Below are 24,356 nucleotides of genomic sequence, written 5' to 3' on the forward strand. Positions count from 1 at the left end.
CCATCCTCTGCAGATAACTACTCTCCTTTTGAGAAACAGCTTTTGGCTTGTTACTGGGCTTTGGTAGAGACTGAACACCTAACCATGGGCCACTACCAAGTCACCATGAGGTCTGAGCTACCCATCATGAACTGGGTGTTGTCTGACTCACAGAGTCATAAAGTTGGATATGCACAGCAGCACTCCATCATTAAATGGAAGTGGTATATCAGAGATCGGGCTCAAGCGGAACCTGAAGGCACAAGTAAGTTGCATGAGTAAGTGGCTCAAATGCCTATGGTCTCCACTCCAGTCACGTTACCTTCCCTGTCCCACTCTGCACCTATGGCCTCATGAGGAGGACTGAGGAAGAGAAAACTCATGCTGGTTTACAGATGGTTCTGCCCGATATGCAGGCACCACTCAAAAGTGGACAGCAGCGGCACGGCAGCCCCTTTCTGGGACTTCCTTTAAGGACAGTGGTGAAGGGAAATCCTGCCAATGGGCAGATCTTCGAGCCATACATATGGCTGTTCACTTTGCATGGAATAAAAAATGGCCAGATATGCGATTATATATGGATTCATGGGTTGTGTCTAACAGCTTAGCTGGATGGTTTGGGACTTGGAAGGTGCATAATTGGAAGATTGGTGATAAGGATGTATGGGGAAGAGGTATGTGGATAGATCTCTCTGAACAGGCCAAAAGAGTAAAGGTATTTGTGTCTCATGTGAATGCCCACCAAAAAGTGGCCTTGGCAGAGGAAGACTTTAACAATCAGGTGGATAGGATGACATGTTCAGTGGAAACCAGCCGTCCTTTTCCCCCAGCTACTCCTGTCACTGCTCAATGGGCTCATGAACAAAGTGGCCATGGTGGCAGGGATGGAGGTTATGCATGGGCTCAGCAACATGGACTCCTGCTTACCAAGGCTGATTTGGCTACTGCCACTGCTGAGTGCTCAATTTGCCAACAGCAGAGACAACCCTGAGTCCGCAATATGGAACCATTCCTCAGGGTGATCAGCCAGCAACCTGGTGGCAGGTTGATTACACTGGACCACTTCCACCATGGAAAGGACAGTGTTTTGTTCTTACTGGAATAGATATTTATTCTGGATATGGATTTGCCTTCCCTGCACGCAATGCTTCTACTAAAACTACCATCCATGGACTTACAGAATGCCTTATTCACAGTCACGGTATCCCACACAGCGTTGCTTCGGATCAAGGGACTCATTTCACAGCACATGACGTGCGGCAAATGGGCTTATGCTCATGGAATTCACTGGTCTTATCAAGTTCCCCATCATCCTGAAGCAGCTGGCTTGATAGAATGATGGAATGGCCTCTTAAAAACACAAATATAGCACAAGCTGGGTGGCAATACCTTGAAAGGTTGGGGCAATGTTCTCCAGAAGGCTGTATATGCTCTAAACCAGCATCCAATATATGGTTGCTTCTCCAATAGTCAGGATTCATGGGTCCAGGAAACAAGGGATGGAAATAGGAGTGGTACCACTCACTATTACCCCTAGTGGCCCACTCAAAAATTTTTTGCTCCCTGTCCCTGCCACCCTATGGCTCTGCGGGTCTGGAGATCTTAGTCCCAAAGGGAGGAACACTCCCACCTGGAGACATAATACTGATTGCATTGAACTGGAAATTAAGAATGCCACCTGGCCATTTTGGCTCCCTTATGTCTCTGGATCAACAGACAAAGAAGGGCATTACTGTACTATCTACTGTGACAGATCCTGATTACCAAGGGGAAATTGGGTTGGCTTTACATAATGGAGGTAAAGAAGATATGTCTGGAATACAGGAGATTCTTTAGGACGTCTCTTAGTACTACCATGCCCTGTGATTAAAGTCAATGGAAAATTACAGCAACTCAATTCTGATATGACTGCTAACGGCCCAGATCCTTCAGGAATGAAGGTTTGGGTCACCACACCAGGCAAAGAACCATGACCAGCTGAGGTGCTTGCTGAGGGCAAGGGAAATACAGAATTGGTAGTGGAAGAAAGTAGTTCTGAATATCACAGCTACGACCTCATGACCATCTGAAGAAACGAGGACTGATTGTTATATTTTTATATTTTATAATTTATATATATTGTTATATTTCTTCATTATATATGTGCATCAAATATTTGTTTCCTTCTGTTATGAACTGTGAAATATAAGTAAGGTTAATGCATTTTGGTTGTATGTGTGTTAGCATATCACATTAGGCACAAATATGACTCTAAAACTGTCCTTATTTAGAGATTATATATGGTTAAGAAGATGTGTACAACTGTCAAAGTGACAAGAGGTAGGACTGTGATAGTTGGACCTGTGTGTCAACTTGGCTGGACCCCACTTCTTGTTCCCATGATGGGATCGGATGACTGTGTTCTGAGTGACCAATCTGTTCAAGGGGAGTTTCTCTAGGGGTGTGGCCTGCTTCTACGATATCCAGGGACATCCTGGGATGAGAGACATTCTTCTGTGGATCGGGATTCTGTTGTGCTGCCTACAACTGTCTGTGAGTCAGCAGTCCACCGTTCAGCCTGGAGATCTTGGATTCATCATTTGTTGGAGTCAACAGCCAGTATACTACCTGCCAACCTTGAGCTTCTCGGCCCCTTCAGTTGCGGAAGCTAAGAAAAGCCTCCAGCCTGATGTTTGCTCCAAGGGACTTTGGACTTGCCGGCTTCTATACATTTGTGAGCCACTTTCCTAAGATAAATTTCTCTCTCTCTTTATATACATATAAGCTTTGCTGTTTTTTGTTTCTCTAGAGAACCCAGTCTAACACATCTATAGACTAAGGGACAGAGCACTACTAAAAGAGATTTTAGAAACTGAAAAACGACAGCAGAAAAATAAGACACAATAGAAAGCCTAGAGCATCAAGTTAAGGTAATAGAGTAGAAGAATAAAACCAACAGACACAAAGGAGAAAAAAGTAAATCAGTACATGTCTTAGTCCAGAGGAGCAAAACCAGTGAAGTACATATATGTATATACATAGAGATTTACTTCAATGACATGGCCCATGCAACTATAGGGGCTAACAAGTCCCAAAACCATGGGTCAGGCAGTAGGCTGAAGGCTTCTGCAGGCTCACATGGTTGCAGGGGTAAATGAATCCAAAATCTGCAGGTCAGACAGCAGGCTGAAGACGACTGCAGGCTTAATTCCAAGAATCAGAAGTCAGGCAATGAGAAAAGTCCAGGGTCAAAAGAGGTCTGCCAGAACATCCATTTATATAATGGAGGCAGGCCACATCCCTAAGGAAATGCCCCAGTCAATGGACTGGCTGTACATATCAAATCACAAAATGAAAGATGATTACAAAGTGTATGCCAAATCACTGAGAATCATAGTCCAGCCAAGCAGACATCACAGTACACCATAATGGAAGACAGAAAACAATGATGCAATACCTTCAAAATTCAGTAGAATTACGATTATCAAGAGGATTTATAAAGACTTTTTAAGATTAAGAAAGTTGCCCAATTGATAAATCATCTTTTAGTGAATTATCTATCCTTCCTCCCCTTGGATTTAAAATGCAATCATTAGCATATAAAATTATGTATTGTTTGGCCTACCTTTAACAGAAAATTTAATAGCTTTAGATGGCAACGGTCTTCCTGCGTAAGTGTCTGCATTACTTTCATTCAACACAACTTGTAATTTCAATGTATAATTCCCCAGTTTTTGAATATTTTCTGCATAAATTAAGAAGAAATTTAAAATTAAGTCAACATAATACTGATACAATTTTTAACAGTCAGAATTATAACTCACCCATTTTTTTAAACCAGTAAGGCCATTTTCCTCCATGTTGACTAATATGTGAAATTATTTCTTTATTTCCATTTGGAGCTTAAATAAAAAAGAAAGAAAAATTTAGGATTTTAGAAATTAAGTTTAAAATATTAATGCAAACTGTTGCACTGATATAAAATATTTATTTGCTCTACATTTAAAAATTCTTTTGAAGCTGTAGAAGATTTAAAGCTATCCTATGGAAGTCAACAACGGTAATGAAATTTTACTCAAGCATCTGATAAAATAAAAATCCTTTTATCTCCATCTTGAAAATGTATCTGTAAATAAATTTAGTAATATAAACAAAAGAATGTAATATGGAGATTTCATTTGATATTAAAAATCACTTTCTCTTAGAGATTGATTTGGGTGAAAAGAAGGGCAATGTATTTGAGTGACCAATATGGCAGCATTGAGGATGAAAAAGTCAGAGAAAGGTACATGGGAGGTACGGACAACAAATATGAACCCTTTTGCACATATAGTACTGTGTTGTCAGTGAAGGCAAAAATAGGCATATGGGTGGATAGATGGGTGGACAGGCTGAAAAATTAGGTATGTCTATGAAATGGGGAGTGTATCCAAGAACATATATAGAGTTGGCAGACAATGGTCCTATGAGTTTAGGTGAAATGATCAGAACTCCCAGGTGTATAGTAGAGCTGACAAGGGGCAAGGTTGTGCTCACTGCTTGGTCACAGCCAGCTACCCAGAGCAACCAAGTAGTTGATCCTGCGCGCTTGGGACCATAGTCGCAGGGGACATCAAGCTCAATTGGCACAACATAGTATACAAACATTGTTCCACCTCCTACTTTGGCGAGTAGCGACTGGGATCTTAAAAGCTAGCAAGCTTCCATCTAGATGCAACGATGGGTCTCTCCTCGTCAAGAGCAAAGAAGAATGAAGAAAACCAAAATTCATGGAAACAATTAGTCCTAGTGACTGGTACACTATCCGATCTGCAGCCTATGACTATGAGACCAGAAGAATTAGATGGTGCCCAGCTACCACTGTCATCTACTTGGAAGGGGATCTATGTAGGAGATCCTTGATGGAGAGGGAGAACAATGTGGAACAAAACTCAAAATCGTTTGGAGGGAAAAAAAAAGGGGGGGGGCAGGTTTGCTGGTCTGATAGAGCGTGGTGGAACCACTGAGACTATGGCCCCTAATTGCCTTTCAGGTCTGGAATTAAACCCACACCTGTGGTTTCCAGCCAAACAAAAGACAGGCATATGAGTTGAACATTTACCTCAAGTAGATACTCTCCTGGGAGAGAACAATCATGGGAGAAAGAAGGGCTGCTTATGCACAGGGAGAGAGCTCAGGGGGCAGGAGTGCATGGAGGGAAGGACACAGGGAAGAGGTAACTATCAGGAGAAAGTAGGAGAGGAGCTGTTGCATTGGGGTAAATTGTAGTCAATGTCATGAGACAAAGTGTGTATTAGTGGCTGTATGGAAAGTGAATTTGCTCTGTAAATCTTCACCCAAATCACAATAAAAAAAAAAAAAAAGAAAAAAAAATCACTTTCCTTGAAAATTTTCTTCAGTTGAGATGGCTTCTGTTTGTTATGTATGTTATCACTACAATTTACAAAAAAAAGCCTCCTTCAAGATTCAAGTAACTGCCCGATCCTACACCATCCTCGTGATCCCTGCTATGCTTGAGCCCATCATTGCAGTCACTGTGTCAATTCATCTTATTGAAGGTCTTCCCCTTTTTCACTCACCCTCTACTTTATCAAGCCTGATACCCTTCTCAAGAGAATGGTCCCATCTGACAACATGACCAAAGTAGGTGAAATGGAGTCTGGCCACTCTTGCTCCAAGGAACATCGTGGCTGCATTTCTTCCAGGACAAATGTGTTTACTCTTCTGGCAGTACATGCTATTTTCAGTATTCCTCACCAACACCACACAATTCAAAGACATTAACTCTTTCTGAGGTCTTCCTTATTCATTTTCCACCTTTCAAATGCACATGAGGCAAATGAAAATACCATGGCATGGGTCAGGCACACTTAAGTCTTCCAAGTGGCAGCTTTGCTCTTCAACACTTTAAAGTGGTCTTTTGTAACCAATCTGTGCAGTGAGATATGACATCTAATATCTTGACTACTGCTTCCATGAGTGTTGATTATGGATCCAAGTAAAATGCAATCTTTGACAACTTAAATCTTTTCTCCATTTATCATGATGTTGCTTATTGGTCCAGTTAGGAGAATCTGTGTTTTCTAAATGTTGAGATGTAATCCATACTGAAGATTATATTCTTTGATCTTCATCAGTAAGTGCTTCACATCCTCTTCACTTTCAGCAAGCAAGGTTGTGTCACCTGGATGTCACAGGTTATTAATGAGTCTTCTTCCAATCCTGATGCCACATTCTTCTTAATATAATCCAGCTTATCATATTATTTGGGAGCTCTGGCAGCATAGTGCCTAAGGCACTTGACTGCTAACCAGAAGGCTGGCAGTTCAAACCACCAGCCACTCCTAGGAAGGAAGGTTGGGCAATGTACCTCCACAGTGATACCGCCTCAGAAACCCAAGGAGGGGTCGCTATGAGTTGGGTCCGACTCGACAGCACATTAACAACAACAACATTATCATATTATTTGCTTAACATACAGACTGAATAAGTACAGTGAAAGAATACACCCTTCCTGATTTTAAGCCATACAGTATTCACTTCTATTTGAACAACAGGCTTGTGGTCTATGTACAGGTTCCTCATGAGCACAATTAAAGTGTTTTAGAATTCCTATTCTTCCCAATGTTATCCATAATTTTTTATGATCCACAGAGCTGAATGTCTTTGCATAGTCAGAAAAGCACAGGTAAACAGCTTTCTGGTATTCTTTGCTTTGAACTAAGATCCATCTGACATCAGCAGTGATACCCCTTGTTTCACCTCCTCTTCTGAATCCAGCTTGAATTTCTTGAAGTTATACTGCTGCAATCAATTTTGAATGATTTTCAGCAAAATTTTACTTGCATGAGGTATTAATGATAGTGCTCGATAATTTATATATATTGGATCACCTTTCTTTGGAATGGGCACAAATATGGATCTCTTCCAGTCAGTTAGCAAGGTAGCTACTTTCTAAATTTCCTGATATAGGTGAGTAAACACCTCCAGAGCTGCAACAGTTTGTTGAAATATCTCAATGGGTATTCCATCTATTCCTCAAGCCTTGTTTATCGCCAATTTCTTCATTGCAGCTTTGGCTTCTTTCTTCAATACCACTGGTTCCTGATCAGATGCTTTCTCTTAATGACTGAACTTCAATCAATTCTTTTTGCTACAGTGACTCTGTGTATTCCTTCCATGTTCTTTTGATGCTTCCTGCATCATTCAATATTTTGTCTACAGAATCCTTCAATATTGCAATTTGAGGCTTGAAATTTTTCTTCAGTTCTTTCAGCTCAAGGAATGCTAAGAATGTTCTTTCCTTTTGGTTTTCTAATTCCAGGTATTTGCCCATTTCATTATACTTTACATTCTCTTCTTGAGCTACCCTTTGAAATCTTCTGTTCAGCTTTTTTTCAACATTTCTTCCTTTCATTTTAGCTACTCTCTGTTCAAGAGTAGTTTCAGAATCTTTTCTGACATCCATTTTGGGTCTTTCCTTCCCTTCCTGTCTTTTCCATGACCTTTTGCTTTCCTCATGTATTTTTGTTCTCCATGTCATCCCACAACTCATCTAGTCTTTGGTCACTGGTGTTCAATGTGTCAAATCTGTTCTTCAGATAGTTGCTCTGGTGTCATGAGGAGCTCTGGTGGTGTAGTACCTAAGGCATTTGACCGATAACCAGAAGGTTGGCAGTTCAAAGCCACCAACCACTCCTCAGAAGGAAGATTGGGCGATCTACTTCTGTAGCGATTCTGCCTCAGAAAATCAAGGAGGAGTTGCTATGAGTCGGATCCAACTTGACAACAGTGAGTTATAATCAAGGTCATATTTTGGCACTCATGGACTTGTTTTAACTGTCTTCAGCTGCAACTTGAACTTGTATGTGAGCAGTTGATGGCTTATACCATAGTCAGCTCTTGACCTTGTCCTGAGTGATGATATTTAAGTTCCCCTCACCTCTTTCCACAGACATAGTTGATATGGTTTCCGTGCATTCCATTTGGTGAGGTCCACTTGTTTGGTAACCATCAAGTCAGACCCAACTCATAGTTCCGAGGCAGTATCACTATGGAAGTAGAGCTGTTGAAAAAAAGGTATTTGCATGAATTAGTCGTTGGTCTTGCCAAATTCTATCATGATCTCCAGTGTTGTTTCTATCACTAAGACCATATTTTCCAACTACCGATCCCTCATCTTTGTTTCCAAATTTCACATTTCAATCACCAGTAACAGTCAATACATCTTGATTGCATGTTTAGTCAATTTCCGACACGGAAATTTCTGCGTCTTTTGCTTTTGTAGTTCATGCATAAATTTTTATAATAGTCATATTAACTGGTCTTCCTTGTAGGCATATGGAAATTATCCTATTACTGACAGCACTGTACCGCAGGATTGATCGTAGTATGTTCTTTTTGATGATGAACGTTACATTGTTCCTCTTCATTTTGTCATTTCCAGCACAGTAGACCATATGATTGTCTGATTCAAAATGGCCAAAACCAGTTCATTTCAACACACTAATGCCTAGGATATCAATCTTTATGTGTTCCATTTCACTTTTGACAACTTTCAAGTTTCCTAGATTCATGCTTCGTACATTCCACATTCCAATTATTAATGGATGTTTGCAGCTGTTTCTTCCTATTCTAAGTCATATCCTATCAGCAAATGGAGGTCCCAAAAGCTTTATTCCATCCACATTATTAAGGTCGACTCTACTTTGAGGAGGCAGCTCCTCCCCAGTCGTATTCTGAGTGCCTTCCAACCTAAGAAGCTCACTTTCCAACACTATATCAGACAATTTTTTAGGTCTACTCATAATATTTTCCAGTAATGTATCACACAGTGCTTCACTGCTATTCATAAGATTTTCACTAGTCAGTTTTTTCAGAAGTGGATGGCCCCATCCTTCTTTCTCGAAGCTCCACTGAAACCTTTCCACCACGGGTGACCCTGCTGACATAGCCTCCAGCTTAATAGCAGCATGCAAGCTACTACAGTACGACAAACTGGCAGTTGAGTGGTGGTCAGTAGTCTTACTACTTGTAAATATACTATTATTTTGAAACTACACATATGTCAGGATAAAGTGTTAATACTCTTAAGAACAAAAATTTTCAATATAAAAAAGAAAAAACAAGTAGAAAATCAAAGTGGTTAACCCAAAATATTATTATAATTCAGTTTTTCTTTTCTTTCAAATATATACATTCTTAGTTGTCAAATGAAAAAGGCTAGAAGCAATTTCACCCAATGGCAGTAAGTACCCAAAACACTCAGACTGTGGTCTCTAGATACCATACTCATTGAAAAGACCCAGGAGATATGGGTGAATCCAGGTCTGGGGTGACACATGTACAAGATTCCAGGATATCTTCAAGCAGAAGGCTATCAGTGAGTAACAGGGTCACAGCAAGAGGACATAAGAGCATCATAAAGAAGGTAGTATTTTAAATATATATAACCCATAAACGTTAAAACTCAAATACATAAAAATTCACAATCGCACTCAGAAAACAGGTCATTACTGTATAACACTAATTCCTAACTCTGGGAATTTTTAATTAAAGAAAAAAAAAAAAAAAAGCCTTTTTGTACTGCCTATCCTGTAAAAGTGGCATTTTCAGAGTAAACAAAAAACCCCAGTTGATAACAGAAATCTCTTCATAGGCAAATTATGGAGAGTAAATTTTAAAAGAATGAAACAATCTAAAAAATCACCATTTTGCATCCTCTAACAAAATAAAGTATACATCTTGGGATGGTATAAAATGGTGTGCACTTGACTACTAACAAAGTTTGGTGGTTCAAACCCACCAGCAGCAGCTGAAAAAAAAAGTGAGTGGTGTTCTGCTTCCATAAAAAATACAGCCAAGAATCCTCTATTGAGGAGTTCTATTCTATAACAAATGGAACCACAATGAGTCAGAATCGACTCAATGGCAATGGGTTCTTCCCCCCCGTCCCCCCCAAAAATCAATGATTCAGGCAAATAGATGAAACCATTACATTATGGATGTGAGTAGAGGAACTTTATAATGGACAGATCACATGACCAAGTGAATTCACTAATCCATCCTGTTGTTCTTAGGTCACCTTGAGTTGCTTCCAAATCATGGTGACCCCATTTGTTTAGAGGAGAATTTCTCCACAGGGTTCTTAAGGTTGTGAACTTTTGGAAGCATAATCAAGCACTTAACCATTTGCACCACCCTTGGAACCCATCCTAGCATCGCTTAAAGTGAAACAATTATTCATTATGTCCCTCTTAATGTAATAGATTAAGGAGCTCTAGTGGCATAGGCATTTGGCTGCTAACCAGAAGGTTGGAGGCTCAAACCTACCAGCTGCTCCATGGGAGGAAGATGAGGTATTCATTCTACTTCTATAAAGATTTACAGCCTTGGAAAACCCAACGGAGGTTCATTATGAGTCAGAATCAATTTGACGGCAATGACTTAATGTAACAGATTACCTAAGTGTTGAGTCTTGCTTTAGAGAAAAAATAAAGGTAGATCTGTTTTTAAAACAAACTTCCAGTTTTCAGGAAATAGAAAATAAGAGTGGAAAATGACATCACAAGAAAACAATTATTTTCTAGAATAAGTAATGGGGGTTTTGTCAACAAATCAGTGGCAAGGGAAAAAGGAGGAAAAGGCTCTGCTACGTAACAAACAACTTCAGAAGACATATAACTACTAAATGCAATGCATGTGCCTGATCCCAAAAAGCAACCAGAAAATGGTATTTTAGAAAATCAGGGAAATTTCAGCTGTAGTGCGTATTTGATGATACCAACAAATTACCATGATAACAGATTTGTAAGTACATAAGAAAATACCTATTTTTTTAAAGATATACATGCATTTGAGACACAAACTCAAAATCATAAAAAAGACCAAGCTTACTCCTCTGATAGAGCCTGGTGAAACTTTCAAGACTATGCCCCCTATTCACGCTTCAGGCCTGGAACTGAACTCACTCCTGTGGCTTTCAGTCGAACAGACAAGCATGTATGGTAAACATGTACACTAGGTAGGTACACTCTTTAGAACAATCAATAATGGGAGAGGTGAAGAGAGTATTTGCACCAGGAGATAGCTCAGAGGGCAGGAATGCATAGGAAAGAAGAACACAGGGAAAAGGTAACCATAGGGAAGAAGTGGGAAGAGAGCTGTTACATTTTGGGGATTGCAATCAATGTCATGAAACAAAATATGTATGTGCTCTATGGAAAATGAATTTGCTCTGTAAACTTTCACCCAAATCACAATTTACACTCACTTTGTAGTATTTTCTTATGGCAGCCCTAGGAAATGAAGACAACAACATCAGAGTGTCTAAGATTGCTAGGTCATTAATAACTACATGAAGATATTTAAATCTGTCCTATACATTTAAGGACAGTATTAAAGATCTAAATTAGTTTGTATACTTACAGTGTAATATAACTTTGAGTTCAACCAGGAGTTTCTTTGACCCTCCATGACTTGTTCCTGGAAGCTTCTGCATTGCTTCCCCTTTTTTATTCAGTATTTCAATTCTTAATGCACCTATTAGTCCAAAATTTAAAGGAACAAAAGTGTGTTAATTACACCCAAAGAATCTACTATGTCTTGACATTACATTTTAATTTTTCATGCTCTTTTACATATTGGGGAAATGTAAGACACAAAGTATCATTTCTCAGTAATAGGGGAAAAAATGGAAAACATACCAATAGGGGTTCCAGCAGGCCTAACCTCATTTGGCAATAATTCATCTCCTTCAGGCCAAGTTATTGACAGTCTATCAGGGAGCCTATTATGAAAGCAGCATATCAGTATTTTATAAAGTATGTCAATTATGGTTTTAATTAGAAAAAAATACAAGTTACTAGAATATTAAAAAGTTTTTCTGATATATTTTGAAAGGTTAAAATGGAATTTTATATGATTAATCATCTAAAATTTCTTCCTACCTGTGTATCTCTGTAACTACTGAAAAAGTGGTATTGAGAACTAGGAATTGTTACTCTTTGCTCTTTTTTCTTTCCTATATATAGTATCATTTACTTTTGGGAGATGGTATAAATACATAGAATAAAATAATTACCAGTGAAATTCAGTAAGAATTAAAATGAGTGGTTATTAGATAGGTAAGGAGAAGAGCTAACAGAACTTTGCATTTCTATTCCCTTTTACTGTTTCTTGTACTATCTTTATCCTACAGTTATAATAATTTTCTTCTAGTTGCAGGCCAAATCAAATTTTTATTACTGTTGTTTTGCTTTTAAATGCATTAATACATTAACTGAAAGAGTGACACTTTAAATACATGAAATTCCCTCTTTTTTCTACAAAACAAATACGGGGATTCTGTTCTTTTAATAACTAGGGCTGTCAATTTTTTTAAATGGCAATTAGTTCATTACAATATGTTCAACATTTAAGACTACAAATGTCCTAGTGTAAGATTAAAATAACACACTCAAGACTACTTTACTTAAAAGCATTATGATTCATCTTTCTTGTTATTTTTGTCAAAAACCAAAAACTCACTGCCGAGTCAGATCTGATTCATAGCGACCCCTCCCTGGATTTCCAAGGAAGTATCACTAGGAAGTAGATTGCCCAACCTTCCTTCCGAGGAGTGGCTGGTGGGTTTGAACTGCCAGCCTTCTGGTTAACAGTCAAAAATGCCTTAGGCACTATGCCACCAGAGTTATTTTTGTCATTCATCTTAAAATGTGGCTTACCTCGCCATTTCATCTTCTACATATTTTTTTACAGCTTTCTCAGCAACTGTCCTATCCAGTTTTGCAATTGGCACAGTTTTTACTTCATCATACAGTGCTTGAGGTTCCTGAATGAATAAATAAATTTTTACCAACAATTCAAAGAAAACTCTTAAAATTTAGCTATAATGAAAACCATGGTTTGTTTCTTCTTCTAAAGTATATTCTGTCCTAATTAAATATATAAATCATATTATATATACTACATTATACCACAGTGTTTGTTTCAGTTTTTCATGTAATTTCCTCAGGGCTAATTATACACTACTCAAATATTAACAGAGCATGGTATAAAGGTAAAAAAAAAATCCACTGCAGTTTTTGGGTTACTTATTCTTGAGATAGAGTTCTAGCTCCCACATATGCCCTTGAGAAAATGAATACTTTACTAAATTACTGTGATAATTAGCAATAATGTATGTATGCCTGTAAAACACTGGACATACAGATGTTAGATTCTTTAGATTATAAAAGATGTCAAATACGAAAATTCATGCTAAAACCACAACCATTTTATCCAAAAGAAAAACTAAATGCAGGCAAAATCTAAAATATCTTTATTTTAATATTTAAACAGAAGTATGTATCACCAAGAGACTTTAAAAAAATATGTATTACTTCTGTCTTACCATTGCAATTTGAACCTCTCCTCCTGTAGCATATACTTCTCCATCATGATCACCATAAAGAAAAAATTTGACTATGCTTCCATAAAAAAGGGGAAGAGTCTTGATTGTCTTAACCTAGTATTTAGTTTAAAAAAAGGTCTTAGTATTAATATTTAGTAACAGGAATAGATTTAATATCAATAATTATTTTTACAGAACTATTTTATACAAGGAGAAAAACCCTTAGTATAATTAGAAAAATTAATAAAAATGCATTACGATATTCTAATTTTTGACGATCTTGCTTTTTCTTAACATAGCTTTGTAAAGATGTAGCAGCTAGGGCATGACACAAAAATGTCAGAGCAAAGCATGTATTACTAGGTCCAGAATGCTTTTAAAGTCAATTTTATGAATCACAAAGTACAATAAATATTTTTATCCTCATAAAAACTCTTGCACTCAGACTAAGAACACTGATTTAGAATTTGTAACAAGTTAAAATTTCATTTTTTTTCTTGGCTTGAAAAGGCTTAAGATAATTTCCATTAATCAAATTTAGAAATATCCAACAAGGACTGTAAGAGTTTACACCCAACCCCACGAGCTTGTCCCTCTCAGTTTCCTTTGGCTGCTCCTGGCTTTTTAATTTCTAACTTCTAATGATGGGAAGGCGTCAAGTTCCCTCTTGGCCTATTCTCTAGCTACACTCACGATTCCCGAGTGATCTCGTGCTGTTCCATGGCTCTGAAGACATGCTGGTGACTCTCACATTTATGGAGAGGACAGCCAGCCGCCTTCTACCTTTGTTATTGTCTGTGTATACTGAGCCACTACCACTCTCAAAGGCTCACAGAAAATGCCACTTCCTCCCAAATATTTCAGGATCTACTTTCTTTTCTCAGGCCACATTCACCACTGAAAGCCAGGAAATTCTCTTTCTAATCTCTCAAAGCACTATGCACCTTCTCTTTTCATAGTACTTATTCTTCAAACCTATTAAGGGTTATGTAATCTCCATTTTTAAACAACAATATTCCTATGGATAAAGCACATCTAGATCTCTGCATGTTCTACAATGCAAAGGTACCATAACTTACATACAGTAGTTGCTAAATAAAATATATGCTAAAAAAATCACTACATCACACATTTTTAAAAACTGAGAATCTCTATGCAAGTGAATTTTTAGTACAAGAAATAATAAAAATCTTGATAACTGAGGTTTTAATTAATATAAGTTTTTTTAAAAAATGTTGTAATTCTATAATTAAAATCACTGCTTCATTCTTTCCTGAAGAACCAATACATTCGCTGTTTTTATTTGTAGGTTAAATTCCAACACATCAAAATTTAGTCTCAAATTTGACCAAAAACTGAATCTAATAATAGGTTAAACCTACCAGTTGTCCTGCTTTGTATATTTTTCCATCCCATTCTATTGCTGAATATGTGGCCCAGGGGCCCTGTCTTTTAGAAGGGAGATCAGGACGTGTAATAATTCCTTTAAAGAGTGTAAATTTTATCTGTTTGTCATATTTTTCATGACAGTCCTTCAGCCATAAAGCAAATTCTCTGTCAATTTTCATTCGCTGTTCCTGTAAAATTTTTTAAATTTTCTATGTATTTACTAGGAAACAAACAAAACCACAGACATTTACCATTCATTCCAGTTTTCACACCACATACCACAGCCCAGAAATGCTAACAAAAATTAAAAATATTTTGCCAAATCCTTTTCACCTATAAATCTGTGAGATTCCAAACAAAATCATTACTGAAGAAAGGAAATCTCCAATATTATCCTTAGAACCAAGGCCTCAAGGGTTAATATCAACTATAAAGCTTCCCTTTCCTACTTCAAGGAGCTCTAGTGGTGCTGTGATTAAAGCATTGGGCTGCTAACCAAAAGGTCAGTAGTTAAACCCACTACCTCTCCATGGGAGAAAGATGAAGCAGTGTGCTGCTACAAAGATTTACAGCCTTGAAAACTCTATGGGGGCAGTTCTACTCTGTTCTATCGGGTCACTATGAGCCAGAATTGACTCGGTGGCACTGGAGTTTGGGGTTCCTGCTTTAAATCCTAGCAAGAGCCAAAAAATTACTCACAATGAATGCCTACAGGAGAAGAACTAGAAAAAGGGTGATGGGAAGGCTTCTCACTGTAAACTATGCATTCTCAATGGGGGCAATAAAAAGTTATTTTTATGAATAAAGTACAGATATACACATACACACACACACAATGAAATAGATATACAGTACATCTGAGGTATAAAATTTTCATTTCATATCTGGGGAGGAATTAGAAAAAAGTGTCTAAAAAGGTTCCTTAAAACCAAAACCAAACCCACTGCCATTGAGTCAATTCCTATTTATAGCAACCCTCTAGGATAGAATAGAACTGCCCTATAGGGTTTCCAAGACTAAATCTTTATGGAAGCAGATTCCACATCTTTCTCCTGCAGAACAATTAGTAGGCCTGAACTGCTGACCTTTCAGTTCCCAGCAGAATGCTTAACCACTGCACCACCAGGGCTCCTTAAAAAGGGTCATTACAAGGCTGATAATACAAAAAGGTTGAGAAACACTGCTATACATCCTTCTATTCTTTTAAAGTTATGTATACTATTCACATATTACCTAATCAAAAAATACTTAACTGTAAAATAAAAATTGTCTTCCAATAATACATATGAAGATGTGTTCTTCATATATTCATCACCCTGCTTTTCTTCATTCTTCACCCTGCTGGGAGGTATCATTGAGAGAGAGCTTCTATATGCTTGTTTAAGGCCTGCCCCTCTAGGAGAATGAGTAGGGAAGATGAATCCTACACTACACATGCTTTCACAGAGGACAAGCCACAAAGTTACAAGCTCATTCTTTCCTATGCAACTTACTCTAGAGTACACCATTCCCAAAGGAAAATGGGGACAAAATTAAAAATGATTTCAACTTGCTTTTGCAACTTTTATACCTGAAGTTAGAGTGCTGACATCTCTCTTTAAAATCCAATTTTACGTATTTTTTATTGAGTTATTTGACTAAGAAGTGCATGCATATGGTAAAGACTCAAAGGTACAAGCAGTGTCAAAGCATTATTCCTCTCACTTCTGTTCCCAGGTACTAACTCCTGCCAGAGAAGCAAACCACTGCTGTCAGTGTATTATCAACTTGGTATGTTTAGTTAATTGGATACTAATGGGAACATCTAGCCAATTTATATACTGCATTTCAAGCATAAGCTAAAACTTAGTTTCAGTAACAGTATCAGTTAAAACAAATCACCAGATGCATTAACTAAATCTAGAAACTCAGTAAATGGGTCAAAGTACAATGTAATATTTGTGGCAAAAGAACAGTTAATCTAGGAGTGGAGCATATGCATTATACTAGTAGTTCAACATTTCTGTGCATCTGGAAATATTCAAAATTATAAAATACATATTTAAAAAGTACAGTGTAACAAATAATTGAAGTAATCTATCATGGCTAACTTTTGGGAAGAGAAAATAGTTCAATAAATGTTGGATAATTAATAAGTTATAAAAATGAATCCCAACTAATAGAGTACTGACTCATTTTTACATGACCTTTCTCAGTGGATAATTCTCAAAAAGCATCTAAAATTCTACGATTCATAATTTTCCAAAACTGCAAAATTAATCTCAACAGATCATAAGAATGGCTGACTATAAATACTGTGTGTTATGTATTTGTATTTATTGCCCAGCAAATTTAAGTTGACAACAAATACATCTATCCCTTAGTAACCCAACATTAAACTGCCAAAAGATTAGTATTGAGTAAAAATTTCTGAGTTATGTGGATAGTATAAAAGTATACTAGTCTCATGCAACTTTTTAAAAAATTTATTTATAGTGGAATAATTCCTGTTCTATCAAATCAATACATGTATTTTAACAATGTTCAATTTCAAACCACCTTTTGGTCCAAAAATATTTCACAATTGTATCTCATTTTTACTCTCAAGGCTGGATTAAAACATTCAGGTTTATTAATGTACAAACACAGCCCTTGTATCAGATACAATTCTTCATATATGTTATCTTTAAATGAAGATGCTTCTGTAACTTCTATTCACTATATGAAAGCCTTAATAATAAGTTCTAATAAAGATCTCTAAATTTTATGCAAATGCTTTACAGTTTGAAGTTTTTGAGCAATGTGAACTCTTAATGCTCATGAGGAAAAATTTATTTATATATCATGTACAACTATAATAGAATATTTTGAGTAAATAAAATCTACACTATGCAAAATACCAGGAAAAATCTATACTACTTGTGATTTCAAAATAGAATACTTGCAAATAAGACACAAGGAGAACAAAAACTGCATGGTCTTCTTACTCATTTTTACATAACCTGTCTCAGTGGATAATTCTCAAAAAGCATCTAAAATTTCTGTAATTCATAATTTTCTATAACTGCAAAATTAATCTCATGAATTATGAAATAAAAAATGAAATGCCCAGAATAGGCAAGGAGTTCTGATGGCGTAGTGCCTAAGGCATATAACTGCTAACTAGAAGGCTGGTTGTTCAAACCCACTAGCCACTGCTCAGAAAGAAGATTGTGTAATCTACTTCCATAGTGATACTGCCTCGGAAACCCAAGGAAGGGTCACTATGACTTGGATCCAACTCAAGGGCAGTAAGTTTTTGAGAATAGGAAAATGCACAGAGACAAAAGTTTATCAGGGGTTACCAGGGACTGGAGGAGGAGATAAGGGGAATTATTGCTTAAGATGTACTAAGTTTCTGATTAGTGTAGGGACAAATGTTGGGAAATGGATTGTATAACATGGTGAATGTAATTAATGCCATAGAACTGTATACATAAAAATGGTAATTTTGTTATATATTTAATTTATATAGCAACAATTTATGAGGATGGTACAGGATGCATCAATGCTATGTTCTATTGTACAAAGGGTCACTATAAGTTGCAAATGATTCAACAGTACCTAACAATAATAATTTATCTTTTATGAAAGAAAGGAAAAAAAAATTGTGAGGAGTTTAATATATAGAAGTATGTAGAAAACTTACTAAACATTCAAAACTTTATATTTAGTACCATACCTGTCCATTTAAGATCCTTGTAAACAGGGTATTCTTATCCTTCAATTTTAGCTCAAGATCCATGAAAGTCAGTTTATTTGTGCTGACCTGAAATTTGTCATTAGTGAATAATGCACCAGATATTCTATTGTAACATTCAATTGGTGCAAGTCCTCTCTTCTTAGGTGGAGTACACCAGTCAAAGCTTAAACAGAATAAAATATCAGTTAGTGAAAAAATTAGACTATAAAATAATACATTTTAGCAAATATCAAAGCTTACTCTTCAACAGATGTATATGGTATTAATCGTCCATTCCAAAAACATTCAAAAATAGGCCTTTTCCCTCTTGCTGCTTTCTCAATTATGAAACAGTCATCATCATCATCTTCATCTTTTAATTCTAGATCAAAGGAGTAAGTGAAACAAAATGTTCACTGCTATGCAGTACATACAATTATCATCATTTAGAATATCAATAAGTAAAATACTAAAGCTTCAGTGAAATGGTAACCTCAACCCAATGTGATCTCTCAAAATGCATTCTATAAAAACTGAAGGTAGTTTTACTTTCTGCCTTCAGAAAGGTAAAGTTCCAAAGCAGATGCCACATTACCAAAGTGTTTGTCACTGAAAAGTGAATAATTATCTACTTATATATTAAGCAATCTATGTCTTAAGAGAACCATACCAGATGCTGAGCCCACATCCTTAAAATCTATGTATAAAGTAAAAAAGGCTCATATACTCCCAAGATACTATCCTCTATACCTAAATCCTTTCTCCCTACATATATAGGAGCTTAAATCCTATACCTAAAACCATTTTCCCAATTCTTTCAGGCTTAGTATGTTCACATGAAAATCATCAGGCCAATCTATATTGCCTAGTTATAGCAAGTTTACTAGTTTGGATAAATCGGCTAATAAAACAGGATTTAAATTTACCTTATATAATAAATCATTAAATTTTCAAGATTAGATTCAGCATAATATATGCACTCAGAAGTATATTATAAAATATGTTACCAGGCATCAAAAGCATAATTAGTATAATTATAATATTATTATGTTTGTTACCAATATAGTCTCATATATCCAGATAAATTAGCATAAGATATTATAATCCTGATATAGGAACACCTCAGTTATCCTGGTATAACATCACCCACTTAAAAATAAAGCCTTCCTCTCCCCACAAAAAGTTCTTATGTGAAGTCCATATGTGAAAGTTCCTTCCAATAAAATGAAATCACTTTGCTTGTAGAGGAAAACCCCTCTGATCATCATTCAACTTATTTATTCTTATTTTAGGACATCATTTGAAGAATTTTATCTTGCTCTTTACCTACAAGCAGAGACAATTTAGAGCAAATTAAAAAGGAGTCAGAGACCTCATAGGAGAGAGTCGCTGAGTAAAACATGTATCAAACACTTAGTAAACAGTATTGGACACTAAGAACTTTTAACAGGTTCTTATTTAACGCTTACAACACCTCTATGAGATATGAACTATTAGCCTCATTTCAAAGACAAGAAAACTGAGGCAGGGAGCAGTTTGTCCAGGTTTTACACAGTAGAGAGTGGCAAAGATGAAATTCCAACTCAGGAAATCTGATTCCAGAAAACACAACACTAAGGATGTACGAAATAAGTATTCTCGATGAGAAAATGTATATTGTTAATCTACAAATCCAATTCAATTGCAATAATCCCTCCAGTATTTTTTAAGTGAATGTATAAAGCCGATTCCAAACTTTATCTAGAAGAGCACAAACTTAAGAATTAAAAATAATCTCAAAAAAGAATGTGACAATATCTTGCCCTGAAGATATCAATACAGCTGTAAGATAGTATTACTATTCATGTATAAAAATACAAAACAGATCAATGCCTCATGGTAAAGAATCCAGATCATGTACTTATGGAACTTAATACAATATAAAAGTGATAGTTCAAACTATTGGGAGATTATGACATTCAATAATTGATGCTAGGAAAGAACACCCATATGGAAAATTGTATGTTCCTACCTCAGGCTACATACAAACAAAATTATAGATGCATTTAAGATCTAAATATAAAATGACAAAAGCAAAAAACACTACAGGTCATTTTTATAATCTTGAAGTTTAAGAAGACTTTCTACAGTAAGATAAAATCAGAAAGCATAAAGAAAAAACTAACAGATATGACTATATATAGCTTAAACCTAATTTAAAAATACCTACTTCATGAAAGACAGAAGAAGATAATATAGGGAATATAGAAAAGATTAACATGCAGTACATCACTAAAAGTTTAGTTCAGTAAGAAATCTATAAGAAAAAAATACATATAATGTTTCTTAAAGCCAATGCTTTATTCACCTGGAATTGAATATACATAAAAAGCAAGAATTATAAAATTAAAAATACCTAACAAATTAAGAAGATTTACGTAAGGGAAAAAAATTAAGTATTTACTCATCTAACCTTAACAGTCCAACTAGTAACTAAGATTAAAAAAAAAAAATCACTATCCTAAATCACAACTTTACATTTTGCAGCTAAAATAATACATTTAACATACTTGACGGAAAACATGGATCATCAGGGTAAGTTTCTCTATCATACAAGAAAGGATGATATCGGATAATCCCTTCTACTACACCGTCTCCTTCAACATGAGCCTTGAACTCAAAACTATCAGCTGCTGTGTTTATGTACAACGTCTGCATGTCATCTTGTATTTCCCTTAGGTTGATAATCTTAGGTGCCTTCCCTTTTTCAAACACAGAAATCTAAAATAAAGATAAAACAAAAATAATTAAATTCTATGGTGACTTCACTTTTGTTCTCAGCTACAATCCAACAACAGAAAAGGCAAAAACTACTTTTGTTTAAGTAATTATCTAGTTTAAAGAAATATATATATATATGTATGTGTGTGTGTATGTGTGTGTATGTTGTGTGTATTTATAGGTCAAATAGCTATAAGTAGCATCTTAATAAGGAATATGCTACTAAAAACAAAATAAAGAAACAGCAAATCAGAGATGAAGAATAGATGAGTCATGAGTCATTTAATTCAAGATTTCTTTCTAGAGGTAGAAAAGGGACACTGATGTACATGAAATTCTAACATATAGGCAAGGATATTAAGAAGCCAACACTAAAATGTTTTCTGCATCTAAATCATAAATAAACACTTAGATGTCTAGGAATGAATGCAAAGTTATGTCCCTTTTTCTCCTTGCTTTTCAAGACATAATGTTCAACAACAACTCATATCTCCACAGAAGAGAGAGGAAATATAGAAATATAATACTATAGTAAGTAAAGGCTGAAGAAAAATCCAATTAAAAATGATCAGTTTACTTGGATATCAAAATTACCAAACTACTTTGGTAAAAGATAACAAAAGACGAGCTGCCTAATTATTGACTTGTTATTCCATCACTTGTGACTGGAACAGACACCTAATAATCTGTAATATTTCAAGAGAGGTTTTTTTTTTATCTTACTTCAATATCGATGTTGCTGAAAGGTCCAACTTCTTTTGATGTACGTATTTCATTTCCTTTTGGGCCATGAATATAGTAATGATAAATATGCCTAAAATATAGAAGAATAACGTTATACTTTAATTCACATAAAATTATGGTTTATATAATCTTCTACCAAAAATACTTAATAGCTTCTATTTAGCAGTACTTACTAGGTACCAACCATTATATTGAGCATTTTTTAATACAATATTCCACTTAGTACTTAAAAATAATCCTGAAATACAGGTATTATTATATCTCATTTTACAGATACAGAAACTGGGGCTCAAAGAGTTTAATACTTTATCTAGAGCCACAGAAGTACAGTTTGAGAAAGACAGCCTTTCCAAATTCAGAGTCCACATACTTTATACTTCCAAAAACGACAGTTCATTAAGTAAATATACAAGAACAGAATACAAGACAAGACTAGGCTATAATTCTATTTGTCATATATATTCTAGAAGGACTCAAATGTTGTTGTTACGTGCCGTCAAGTCTGACCCGACTCATAGGAACCCCACCTTGGGTTTCCGAGGTGGTATCACTACGGAAGTAGATTGCCCAACCTTCAAATATCAGGGAGTAAACTGGAGTAAATTATGTTCTCAACTAAGAATATGACTGTAGAACTATTCTTACTCCACATTCCAAAAGCAAACAAAACTAATTCATTTAAAAAGATTGTACTTTGGTGGATTATTAGCGCTAAAAAATAACCATATCTTTAGTTATTCCTCAAATAGGAATTTTCATTATTTCATCATATAAATTATAATTTTTAAAAAAATTTAGTATGTTACCCTCACTAGTCTTTAAAATGTCACTGAGAAAAGGAAATCAGTGAAACTCTAGATCTTTCTTCAGATATCTCAAAAAAAAGATATGACATCATAATCAACAATAAATTTACCAGCATATATTAAGAAAGATCACTTCAGATAGCATAATAGTTATCTGTTTAAAAAAACATTTAAAGCTATATGTTATTCTTTGTTACAACAGGAGTATATTCTAATTATGTGTTATCTCCACTGAGTTCCTTTAAAAAAAATTATCATTTAATTTTTTAAACAGCTAATATAATATGTACTTAGGGAAGAAAAATCCAAAGTCCTTAAATGCCTTGGGCTACAAGAGCCAATAAACAGCAATATTCAAAAACTTGAAAATATTCCTATAAACCAAATTTATTTTCCATGAAAGACAAAAAATTTTAAACTATGCCATATATATTTATGTTTAAATAGAGAACCTCAAAGTGTAATACTGTTTGGATGAATGTAAAATGATATTTTTAAAAAACATGAATTTTCTGAATGTGCACCCATTTTGCAAGACTTCAGACTAACGCACATTACGGAAAACAATTCAATGTATGGTCTATATTATTTAGCTACAGTGCCTAAGGCATGTGCTAACCAGAAGGCTGGGAGGTTTGGCAATCTACTGCTGTAGTGATACTGCCTCAGAAACCCAAGGAGGGGTCGCTGTAAGTTGGATCCTACTCCACGGCAGTGGGTTTGTTTTTTTGTTATTTTCTGATTTTGCCTACTGGAATATAGAGTCCTTGTAATAATAATAAGTTCAACTGAAATAATTATACAATGACATATTTAAAGTATTACTAAGATGTCAAATGTTACTTTTTTTTTTTTTTTTTAAATAGGCTTGATGTATCCCTTCAACAAACATTTACTGAGCATCTATCATATAGCAAGCACTCTTTTAGACACTGGGGACACAGTCAGTGAATAATGAAAACAATAAAAAAGGCATTCCAATAGGGGAAAGTAGACAAAAAAAAAAAGAAAGTAAAATATATCACATAGAAGATTGTGCTATGGAGAAGAAACATTAAAGGGGGATATGGGAGTGGCCATGCTGAATTTCATAAATTCTGAAGCTTTAATTTCAGTTTTACAGTAGGTGTCAAAAAGCCAGACATATGTATAAGCAGTATGTGGTATATACACACAATGGAATGTTGTTCAACTATTAGAAAAAAACAAAACAAAACCCATGGCCATCTAATCAATTCTGACTCATAGCAGCCCTCATTGGGTTTCCAAGGCGGTAAATCTTTATGGAAGGAGACCGTCTCATCTTTCTTCCGCAGAGCGGATGGTGGGTTTGAACAGCCAATCTTCTGGTTAGCAGTCAAATGCTTTAGGCACTGTGCCATCAGAGCTCCCTTATTCAACTATAAAGAGAAATTAAATATACACTACAATATGGATGAACCTTGAAAATATTATGTTCAGTGAAATAAGTCAGACAGAAAAGGACAAATATTATATGATTTCACTCATAGGAAATATTTAGAATAGGCAAATATATATTGGTTAACAGGAGATGGAAGGGAGAGGGAAAGAGGAATAATTGTTTAGAAAGCACTAAGTTTCTGTC

At 35.7% G+C, this 24,356-nt stretch overlaps 1 protein-coding gene across 1 annotated transcript in view; it reads right to left on the reverse strand.

The window, feature by feature from the left end:
* Positions 1 to 24,356, reverse strand: part of SMCHD1 (structural maintenance of chromosomes flexible hinge domain containing 1) — a 236,957-nt gene that overhangs the window by 114,902 nt on the left and 97,699 nt on the right. Inside the window, exons 9-19 of the mRNA XM_007935470.1 lie at positions 21,924 to 22,014; positions 20,990 to 21,200; positions 18,702 to 18,822; positions 18,441 to 18,624; positions 14,734 to 14,928; positions 13,352 to 13,465; positions 12,684 to 12,790; positions 11,664 to 11,746; positions 11,386 to 11,499; positions 3,783 to 3,860; positions 3,584 to 3,703 (exon numbers count right to left, since the gene is read on the reverse strand). Coding sequence (XP_007933661.1) covers positions 3,584 to 3,703; positions 3,783 to 3,860; positions 11,386 to 11,499; positions 11,664 to 11,746; positions 12,684 to 12,790; positions 13,352 to 13,465; positions 14,734 to 14,928; positions 18,441 to 18,624; positions 18,702 to 18,822; positions 20,990 to 21,200; positions 21,924 to 22,014 — 1,418 coding nt within the window. The remainder of the gene's footprint in view (positions 1 to 3,583; positions 3,704 to 3,782; positions 3,861 to 11,385; positions 11,500 to 11,663; positions 11,747 to 12,683; positions 12,791 to 13,351; positions 13,466 to 14,733; positions 14,929 to 18,440; positions 18,625 to 18,701; positions 18,823 to 20,989; positions 21,201 to 21,923; positions 22,015 to 24,356) is intronic.

Source organism: Orycteropus afer, unplaced genomic scaffold, assembly GCF_000298275.1.
Source record: "Orycteropus afer afer isolate SDZICR_OR568_19922 unplaced genomic scaffold, OryAfe1.0 scaffold00028, whole genome shotgun sequence".
NCBI classification, from domain to species: Eukaryota; Metazoa; Chordata; class Mammalia; order Tubulidentata; family Orycteropodidae; genus Orycteropus; species Orycteropus afer.